The 14,008-nt window shown below is 32.9% G+C and overlaps 1 protein-coding gene across 4 annotated transcripts in view; it reads right to left on the bottom strand.

Annotated features, from left to right (window-relative positions):
* Positions 1 to 14,008, bottom strand: part of RTKN (rhotekin) — a 60,138-nt gene that overhangs the window by 26,351 nt on the left and 19,779 nt on the right. Inside the window, exons 1-2 of one of the 4 annotated variants that reach the window (XM_056554569.1) lie at positions 6,384 to 6,566; positions 6,244 to 6,341 (exon numbers count right to left, since the gene is read on the bottom strand). The exons of the other annotated variants lie outside the window; for them this stretch is intronic. Coding sequence (XP_056410544.1) covers positions 6,244 to 6,309 — 66 coding nt within the window. The 5' untranslated portion in view covers positions 6,310 to 6,341; positions 6,384 to 6,566. Of the gene's footprint in view, positions 1 to 6,243; positions 6,342 to 6,383; positions 6,567 to 14,008 lie in introns of those variants that run through there. 4 annotated transcript variants of the gene reach the window in all.

Here is a 14,008-nt window from a genome sequence, read left to right as displayed (position 1 = left end):
AGACGGTTACCCTACAATATATACCTGACACCAGACAGACACCCTACAATATATACCTGACACCAGACACCCTACAATATATACCTGACACCAGACAGATACCCTACAATATATACCTGACACCAGACACCCTACAATATATACCTGACACCAGACAGATACCCTGCAATATATACCAGACACCAGACAGATACCCTGCAATATATACCAGACACCAGACAGATACCCTACAATATATACCTGACACCAGACTGATACCCTACAATATATACCTGACACCAGATACCCTACAATATATACCTGACACCAGATACCCTACAATATATACCTGACACCAGATACCCTACAATATATACCTGACACCAGACAGATATCCTACAATATATACCTGACACCAGATAGATACCCTACAATATATACCTGACACCAGACAGATACCCTACAATATATACCTGACACCAGACAGATACCCTACAATATATACCTGACACCAGACACCCTACAATATATACCTGACACCAGACAGACACCCTACAATATATACCTGACACCAGATACCCTACAATATATACCTGACACCAGACCGATACCCTACAATATATACCTGACACCAGATAGATACCCTACAATATATACCTGACACCAGACAGATACCCTACAATATATACCTGACACCAGACGGATACCCTACAATATATACCTGACACCAGACAGACACCCTACAATATATACCTGACACCAGACACCCTACAATATATACCTGACACCAGACAGATACCCTACAATATATACCTGACACCAGACACCCTACAATATATACCTGACACCAGACAGATACCCTGCAATATATACCAGACACCAGACAGATACCCTACAATATATACCTGACACCAGACACCCTACAATATATACCTGACACCAGACAGATACCCTACAATATATACCAGACACCAGACAGATACCCTACAATATATACCTGACACCAGATACCCTACAATATATACCTGACACCAGACACCCTACAATATATACCTGACACCAGACAGATACCCTACAATACATACCTGACACCAGACACCCTACAATATATACCTGACACCAGACAGATACCCTACAATATATACCAGACACCAGACAGATACCCTACAATATATACCTGACACCAGATACCCTACAATATATACCTGACACCAGACACCCTACAATATATACCAGACACCAGACAGATACCCTACAATATATACCTGACACCAGATACCCTACAATATATACCTGACACCAGATACTCTACAATATATACCTGACACCAGACAGATACCCTACAATATATACCTGACACCAGACACCCTACAATATATACCTGACACCAGACAGATACCCTACAATATATACCTGACACCAGACAGACACCCTACAATATATACCTGACACCAGACAGATTCCCTACAATATATACCTGACACCAGACAGACACCCTACAATATATACCTGACACCAGACAGATACCCTACAATATATACCCTACAATATATACCTGACACCAGACCGATACCCTCCAATATATACCTGACACCAGATACCCTACAATATATACCTGACACCAGACAGATGCCCTACAATATATACCTGACACCAGACAGATACCCTACAATATATACCTGACACCAGACAGATACCCTACAATATATACCTGACACCAGACAGATACCCTACAATATATACCTGACACCAGACAGATACCCTACAATATATACCTGACACCAGACAGATACCCTACAATATATACCTGACACCAGACAGACACCCTACAATATATACCTGACACCAGACAGATACCCTACAATATATACCCTACAATATATACCTGACACCAGACCGATACCCTCCAATATATACCTGACACCAGATACCCTACAATATATACCTGACACCAGACAGATACCCTACAATATATACCTGACACCAGACAGATACCCTACAATATATACCTGACACCAGACCGATACCCTACAATATATACCTGACACCAGACCGATACCCTACAATATATACCCGACACCAGATACCCTACAATATATACCTGACACCAGACCGATACCCTCCAATATATACCTGACACCAGATACCCTACAATATATACCTGACACCAGACAGATGCCCTACAATATATACCTGACACCAGACAGATACCCTACAATATATACCTGACACCAGACAGATACCCTACAATATATACCTGACACCAGACAGATACCCTACAATATATACCTGACACCAGACAGATACCCTACAATATATACCTGACACCAGACAGATACCCTACAATATATACCTGACACCAGACAGATACCCTACAATATATACCTGACACCAGACAGATACCCTACAATATATACCTGACACCAGACAGATACCCTACAATATATACCTGACACCAGACCGATACCCTCCAATATATACCCGACACCAGATACCCTACAATATATACCTGACACCAGACCGATACCCTACAATATATACCTGACACCAGATAGATACCCTACAATATATACCTGACACCAGACCGATACCCTACAATATATACATGACACCAGATAGATACCCTACAATATATACCTGACACCAGACAGATACCCTACAATATATACCTGACACCAGACACCCTCCAATATATACCTGACACCAGACCGATACCCTCCAATATATACCTGACACCAGATACCCTACAATATATACCTGACACCAGACAGATACCCTACAATATATACCTGACACCAGACACCCTACAATATATACCTGATACCAGACACCCTACAATATATACCTGACACCAGATACCCTACAATATATACCTGACACCAGACAGATACCCTACAATATATACCTGACACCAGACAGATACCCTACAATATATACCTGACACCAAACAGATACCCTACAATATATACCTGACACCAGACACCCTACAATATATACCTGATACCAGATACCCTACAATATATACCTGATACCAGATACCCTACAATATATACCTGACACCAGACAGATACCCTACAATATATACCTGACACCAGACACCCTAAAATATATACCTGACACCAGATACCCTACAATATATACCTGATACCAGATACCCTACAATATATACCTGACACCAGACAGATACCCTACAATATATACCTGACACCAGACAGATACCCTACAATATATACCTGACACCAGACAGATACCCTACAATATATACCTGACACCAGACAGACACCCTACAATATATACCTGACACCAGATACCCTACAATATATACCTGACACCAGACAGATACCCTACAATATATACCAGACACCCTACAGTATATACCTGACACCAGACATATACCCTACAACATATACCTGACACCAGACAGATACCCTACAATATATACCTGACACCAGACAGATACCCTACAATATATACCCTACAATATATACCTGACACCAGACAGATACCCTACAATATATACCTGACACCAGACAGATACCCTACAATATATACCTGACACCAGACTGATACCCTACAATATATACCTGACACCAGACTGATACCCTACAATATATACCTGACACCAGACAGATACCCTACAATATATACCTGACACCAGACAGATACCCTACAATATATACCTGACACCAGACAGACACCCTACAATATATACCTGACACCAGATACCCTACAATATATACCTGACACCAGACAGATACCCTACAATATATACCTGACACCAGACAGATACCCTACAAAATATACCTGACACCAGACACCCTACAATATATACCTGACACCAGACACCCTACAATATATACCTGACACCAGACACCCTACAATATATACCTGACACCAGACACCCTACAATATATACCTGACACCAGACAGATACCCTACAATATATACCCTACAATATATACCTGACACCAGACAGATACCCTACAATATATACCAGACACCCTACAATATATACCTGACACCAGACATATACCCTACAATATATACCTGACACCAGACTGATACCCCACAATATATACCTGACACCAGACTGATACCCTACAATATATACCTGACACCAGACAGATACCCTACAACATATACCTGACACCAGACAGATACCCTACAATATATACCTGACACCAGACAGATACCCTACAATATATACCTGACACCAGACTGATACCCTACAATATATACCTGACACCAGATACCCTACAATATATACCTGACACCAGACTGATACCCTACAATATATACCTGACACCAGACTGATACCCTACAATATATACCTGACACCAGACATATACCCTACAATATATACCTGACACCAGACATATACCCTACAATATATACCTGACACCAGACAGATACCCTACAATATATACCTGACACCAGATACCCTACAATATATACCTGACACCAGACAGATACCCTACAATATATACCTGACACCAGACAGATACCCTACAATATATACCTGATACCAGACAGATACCCTACAATATATACCTGATACCAGACAGATACCCTACAATATATACCTGACACCAGACACCCTACAATATATACCTGACACCAGACACCCTACAATATATACCTGATACCAGACACCCTACAATATATACCTGACACCAGACAGATACCCTACAATATATACCTGACACCAGACAGATACCCTACAATATATACCTGACACCAGGCAGATACCCTACAATATATACCAGACACCAGGCAGATACCCTACAATATATACCTGACACCAGACACCCTACAATATATACCTGACACCAGACACCCTACAATATATACCTGACACCAGACACCCTACAATATATACCTGACACCAGACACCCTACAATATATACCTGACACCAGACACCCTACAATATATACCTGACACCAGACAGATACCCTACAATATATACCTGACACCAGACAGACACCCTACAATATATACCTGACACCAAACAGACACCCTACAATATATACCTGACACCAGATACCCTACAATATATACCTGACACCAGACAGATACCCTACAATATATACCTGACACCAGACAGACACCCTACAATATATACCTGACACCAGACACCCTACAATATATACCTGATACCAGACACCCTACAATATATACCTGACACAAGACACCCTACAATATATACCTGACACCAGACAGATACCCTACAATATATACCTGACACCAGACAGATACCCTACAATATATACCTGACACCCTACAATATATACCTGACACCCTACAATATATAGCTCACGTGTTCCTATGCCCACCCCCACCTAGGTTTGACACCCTGCCGGTATTTTTAATATAATGCAATGTCCGGTATTTATCCAACCAATCCTCTAACTCCCGGAGTGTTTCACCACATACTATACCAGTGTTTCCACACCAGAGCGCCTCCAGCTGTTGCAAAACTACAACTCCCAGCATGCCTGAACAGCCAATGGCTGTTCAGGCATGCTAGGAGTTATAGTTTTGCAACTGCTGGAGGCACCCCTGGTTGGGAAACACTGACCTATACTTTATACTACTATATAGTCTAACATGCTGGGAGTTGTAGTTTTGCAACAGCTGGAGGCACCCCTGGTTAGGAAACACTGGTATATACTATATAGTCCAACATGCTCGGAGTTGTAGTTTTGCAAGAGCTGGAGGCACCCCTGGATGGGAAACACTGACCTAGACTATATACTACTATATAATCCAACATGCTGGGAGTTGTAGTTTCCGTGTGCGGCAGCTGCTGAGCCACAGGCTGTATGAGGGCATGCTGGGAGTTGTAGTTAGTAGCTATCTGCAACTCCTTGATTTAATTAAAAAAGTGATCAAAAAGTCACATGGAAACAAAAATGGTTCTGATATAAAACTACAGACCTGGCGCAAAAAATGAGCCCTTATACATCCCCGTATAAGGAGAAATAAAAAGGTTATAGGGGTCAGGACAGGCCAAATTCTCCCCCCGCATATGTGTATCCTGTGATGTCACGAATATATAATGATATGTCACGCATATATAATGAATTATGCAAATTAGCATGGACAGCATATATTTTTTTTGGGGCAAGAAAGGTGGCGACCCTACCCCCACCCCAACCAAAAGTGCGTCAAGACAATTGTCTATAATGAAGAACCAGGTGACTTTTTGGGACCACAAAGTCCTGACCGCAGTTCAACGTCAGGTCGTCCTGTATGAAACTTACTGTCCTGTGTTGTTCTCTCTCCATGACTTGTGTAGAGTCTTCTGATAAGGATTTCAGGTCATCCATACGTGTGTGTAGGTTGTGATATATATATATATATATATATATATATATATATATATATATATATATATATATATTGTTTATATGTGTGATGACTGTGTATATGGAGGTGTGTGCTGTATGTCGGTGAGGAGTGCGCAGGCCGCAGACCCAGCAGCTGCAGTGGATGGATGAGGAGGGGATAGGCTGTAAATGGTCAGAGAGGGAGGGGGACAGGCTGTAAGTGGTCAGTGTGAGAGAGGAAGGAGGGGGGCAGGCTGCAATGGTCAGTGTCGGGGAGGAAGTGGGGGAGCGCTGGTCAGCACATAGAGCTAAAAATACCACTAGAGGCAGAGGACCCCCACCAGCTGACACTGACACCCCCCCCCCCCCAACAGTAGTGTCATCACCATACACAGGATATAATTACACACCAGCATGTCACTACTGTATACATACACACACACTGACCTACATAAACACACAATATATATATATATAGTACACACCATATATAGTATAGTATAAATACACCGCACATACATATACACACATAATACATATATAGTATAGTATAAATACACCGCACATACATATACACACATAATATATATATGTAGTATAGTATAAATACACCGCACATACATATACACACATAATATATATATAGTATAGTATAAATACACCGCACATACATATACACACATAATATATATATAGTATAGTATAAATACACCGCACATACATATACACACATAATATATATAGAGTAAAGTATAAATACACCGCACATACATATACACACATAATATATATATGTAGTATAGTATAAATACACCGCACATACATATACACACATAATATATATATGTAGTATAGTATAAATACACCGCACATACATATACACACATAATATATATATAGTAAAGTATAAATACACCGCACATACATATACACACATAATATATATATAGTATAGTATAAATACACCGCACATACATATACACACATAATATATATATATAGTATAGTATAAATACACCGCACATACATATACACACATAATATATATATGTAGTATAGTATAAATACACCGCACATACATATACACACATAATATATATATATAGTATAGTATAAATACACCGCACATACATATACACACATAATATATATATAGTATAGTATAAATACACCGCACATACATATACACACATAATATATATATGTAGTATAGTATAAATACACCGCACATACATATACACACATAATATATATATGTAGTATAGTATAAATACACCGCACATACATATACACACATAATATATATATATAGTATAGTATAAATACACCGCACATACATATACACACATAATATATATATAGTATAGTATAAATACACCGCACATACATATACACACATAATATATATATAGTATAGTATAAATACACCGCACATACATATACACACATAATATATATATAGTATAGTATAAATACACCGCACATACATATACACACATAATATATATATAGTATAGTATAAATACACCGCACATACATATACACACATAATATATATATGTAGTATAGTATAAATACACCGCACATACATATACACACATAATATATATAGAGTATAGTATAAATACACCGCACATACATATACACACATAATATATATATAGTATAGTATAAATACACCGCACATACATATACATACATAATATATATATGTAGTATAGTATAAATACACCGCACATACATATACACACATAATATATATATGTAGTATAGTATAAATACACCGCACATACATATACACACATAATATATATAGAGTAAAGTATAAATACACCGCACATACATATACATACATAATATATATATATAGTATAGTATAAATACACCGCACATACATATACACACATAATATATATATATAGTATAGTATAAATACACCGCACATACATATACACACATAATATATATATAGTATAGTATAAATACACCGCACATACATATACACACATAATATATATATAGTATAGTATAAATACACCGCACATATATATACACACATAATATATATATAGTATAAATACACCGCACATACATATACACACATTATATATATATATAGTATAGTATAAATACACCGCACATACATATACACACATAATATATATATAGTATAGTATAAATACACCGCACATACATATACACACATAATATATATATAGTATAGTATAAATACACCGCACATACATATACACACATAATATATATATATGTAGTATAGTATAAATACACCGCACATACATATACACACATAATATATATATATAGTATAGTATAAATACACCGCACATACATATACACACATAATATATATATAGTATAGTATAAATACACCGCACATACATATACACACATAATATATATATGTAGTATAGTATAAATACACCGCACATACATATACACACATAATATATATATGTAGTATAGTATAAATACACCGCACATACATATACACACATAATATATATGTAGTATAGTATAAATACACCGCACATACATATACACACATAATATATATATATGTAGTATAGTATAAATACACCGCACATACATATACACACATAATATATATGTAGTATAGTATAAATACACCGCACATACATATACACACATAATATATATAGAGTAAAGTATAAATACACCGCACATACATATACACACATAATATATATATATGTAGTATAGTATAAATACACCGCACATACATATACACACAATATATATATGTAGTATAGTATAAATACACCGCACATACATATACACACATAATATATATAGAGTAAAGTATAAATACACCGCACATACATATACACACAATATATATATGTAGTATAGTATAAATACACTGCACATACATATACACACATAATATATATATAGTATAGTATAAATACACCGCACATACATATACACACATAATATATATATGTAGTATAGTATAAATACACCGCACATACATATACACACATAATATATATAGAGTAAAGTATAAATACACTGCACATACATATACACACATAATATATATATATGTAGTATAGTATAAATACACCGCACATACATATACACACATAGTATATATATGTAGTATAGTATAAATACACCGCACATACATATACACACATAATATTTATATAGTATAAATACACCGCACATACATATACACACATAATATATATATAGTATAGTATAAATACACCGCACATACATATACACACATAATATATATAGAGTAAAGTATAAATACACCGCACATACATATACACACATAATATATATAGAGTAAAGTATAAATACACCGCACATACATATACACACATAATATATATATAGTATAAATACACCGCACATACATATACACACATAATATATATATAGTATAGTATAAATACACCGCACATACATATACACACATAATATATATAGAGTAAAGTATAAATACACCGCACATACATATACACACATAATATATATATATAGTATAAATACACCGCACATACATATACACACATAATATATATATGTAGTATAGTATAAATACACCGCACATACATATACACACATAATATATATATGTAGTATAGTATAAATACACCGCACATACATATACACACATAATATATATATGTAGTATAGTATAAATACACCGCACATACATATACACACATAATATATATATGTAGTATAGTATAAATACACCGCACATACATATACACACATAATATATATATGTAGTATAGTATAAATACACCGCACATACATATACACACATAATATATATATAGTATAGTATAAATACACCGCACATACATATACACACATAATATATATATAGTATAGTATAAATACACCGCACATACATATACACACATAATATATATATATAGTATAGTATAAATACACCGCACATACATATACACACACATAATATATATATATAGTATAGTATAAATACACCGCACATACATATACACACATAATATATATATAGTATAGTATAAATACACCGCACATACATATACACACATAATATATATAGAGTAAAGTATAAATACACCGCACATACATATACACACATAATATATATATAGTATAGTATAAATACACCGCACATACATATACACACATAATATATATATGTAGTATAGTATAAATACACCGCACATACATATACACACATAATATATATATGTAGTATAGTATAAATACACCGCACATACATATACACACATAATATATATATAGTATAGTATAAATACACCGCACATACATATACACACATAATATATATATAGTATAGTATAAATACACCGCACATACATATACACACATAATATATATATGTAGTATAGTATAAATACACCGCACATACATATACACACATAATATATATATAGTATAGTATAAATACACCGCACATACATATACACACATAATATATATATAGTATAGTATAAATACACCGCACATACATATACACACATAATATATATATGTAGTATAGTATAAATACACCGCACATACATATACACACATAATATATATATAGTATAGTATAAATACACCGCACATACATATACACACATAATATATATATAGTATAGTATAAATACACCGCACATACATATACACACATAATATATATATGTAGTATAGTATAAATACACCGCACATACATATACACACATAATATATATATAGTATAGTATAAATACACCGCACATACATATACACACATAATATATATATAGTATAGTATAAATACACCGCACATACATATACACACATAATATATATATATGTAGTATAGTATAAATACACCGCACATACATATACACACATAATATATATGTAGTATAGTATAAATACACCGCACATACATATACACACATAATATATATATAGTATAGTATAAATACACCGCACATACATATACACACATAATATATATATAGTATAGTATAAATACACCGCACATACATATACACACATAATATATATATATAGTATAGTATAAATACACCGCACATACATATACACACATAATATATATATGTAGTATAGTATAAATACACCGCACATACATATACACACATAATATATATATAGTATAGTATAAATACACCGCACATACATATACACACATAATATATATATATGTAGTATAGTATAAATACACCGCACATACATATACACACATAATATATATATAGTATAGTATAAATACACCGCACATACATATCCACACATAATATATATATAGTATAGTATAAATACACCGCACATACATATACACACATAATATATATAGAGTATAGTATAAATACACCGCACATACATATACACACATAATATATATATGTAGTATAGTATAAATACACCGCACATACATATACACACATAATATATATATGTAGTATAGTATAAATACACCGCACATACATATACACACATAATATATATAGAGTAAAGTATAAATACACCGCACATACATATACACACATAATATATATATGTAGTATAGTATAAATACACCGCACATACATATACACACATAATATATATAGAGTAAAGTATAAATACACCGCACATACATATACACACATAATATATATATGTAGTATAGTATAAATACACCGCACATACATATACACACATAATATATATATAGAGTATAGTATAAATACACCGCACATACATATACACACATAATATATATATGTAGTATAGTATAAATACATCGCACATACATATACACACATAATATATATATAGTATAAATACACCGCACATACATATACACACATAATATATATATATAGTATAGTATAAATACACCGCACATACATATACACACATAATATATATATGTAGTATAGTATAAATACACCGCACATACATATACACACATAATATATATATATAGTATAGTATAAATACACCGCACATACATATACACACATTATATATATATAGTATAGTATAAATACACCGCACATACATATACACACACATAATATATATATAGTATAGTATAAATACACCGCACATACATATACACACATAATATATATATAGTATAGTATAAATACACCGCACATACATATACACACATAATATATATAGAGTAAAGTATAAATACACCGCACATACATATACACACATAATATATATATAGTATAGTATAAATACACCGCACATACATATACACACATAATATATATATGTAGTATAGTATAAATACACCGCACATACATATACACACATAATATATATATGTAGTATAGTATAAATACACCGCACATACATATACACACATAATATATATAGAGTAAAGTATAAATACACCGCACATACATATACACACATAATATATATATATAGTATAGTATAAATACACCGCACATACATATACACACATAATATATATATGTAGTATAGTATAAATACACCGCACATACATATACACACATAATATATATATGTAGTATAGTATAAATACACCGCACATACATATACACACATAATATATATATAGTATAGTATAAATACACCGCACATACATATACACACATAATATATATATGTAGTATAGTATAAATACACCGCACATACATATACACACATAATATATATATGTAGTATAGTATAAATACACCGCACATACATATACACACATAATATATATAGAGTAAAGTATAAATACACCGCACATACATATACACACATAATATATATATATAGTATAGTATAAATACACCGCACATACATATACACACATAATATATATATGTAGTATAGTATAAATACACCGCACATACATATACACACATAATATATATATGTAGTATAGTATAAATACACCGCACATACATATACACACATAATATATATATGTAGTATAGTATAAATACACCGCACATACATATACACACATAATATATATATGTAGTATAGTATAAATACACCGCACATACATATACACACATAATATATATATGTAGTATAGTATAAATACACCGCACATACATATACACACATAATATATATATAGTATAGTATAAATACACCGCACATACATATACACACATAATATATATATAGTATAGTATAAATACACCGCACATACATATCCACACATAATATATATATAGTATAGTATAAATACACCGCACATACATATACACACATAATATATATATAGTATAAATACACCGCACATACATATACACACATAATATATATATAGTATAGTATAAATACACCGCACATACATATACACACATAATATATATATAGTATAGTATAAATACACCGCACATACATATACACACATAATATATATATAGTATAGTATAAATACACCGCACATACATATACACACATAATATATATATATAGTATAGTATAAATACACCTCACATACATATACACACATAATATATATATAGTATAGTATAAATACACCGCACATACATATACACACATAATATATATATATATGTAGTATAGTATAAATACACCGCACATACATATACACACATAATATATATATAGTATAGTATAAATACACCGCACATACATATACACACATAATATATATATAGTATAGTATAAATACACCGCACATACATATACACAC

This window comes from Hyla sarda, unplaced genomic scaffold (assembly GCF_029499605.1).
Source record: "Hyla sarda isolate aHylSar1 unplaced genomic scaffold, aHylSar1.hap1 scaffold_795, whole genome shotgun sequence".
Taxonomy (NCBI): Eukaryota; Metazoa; Chordata; class Amphibia; order Anura; family Hylidae; genus Hyla; species Hyla sarda.
Note: the sequence above shows the minus strand (reverse complement) of the source record. Positions and strands in the feature narration are given on the sequence as shown.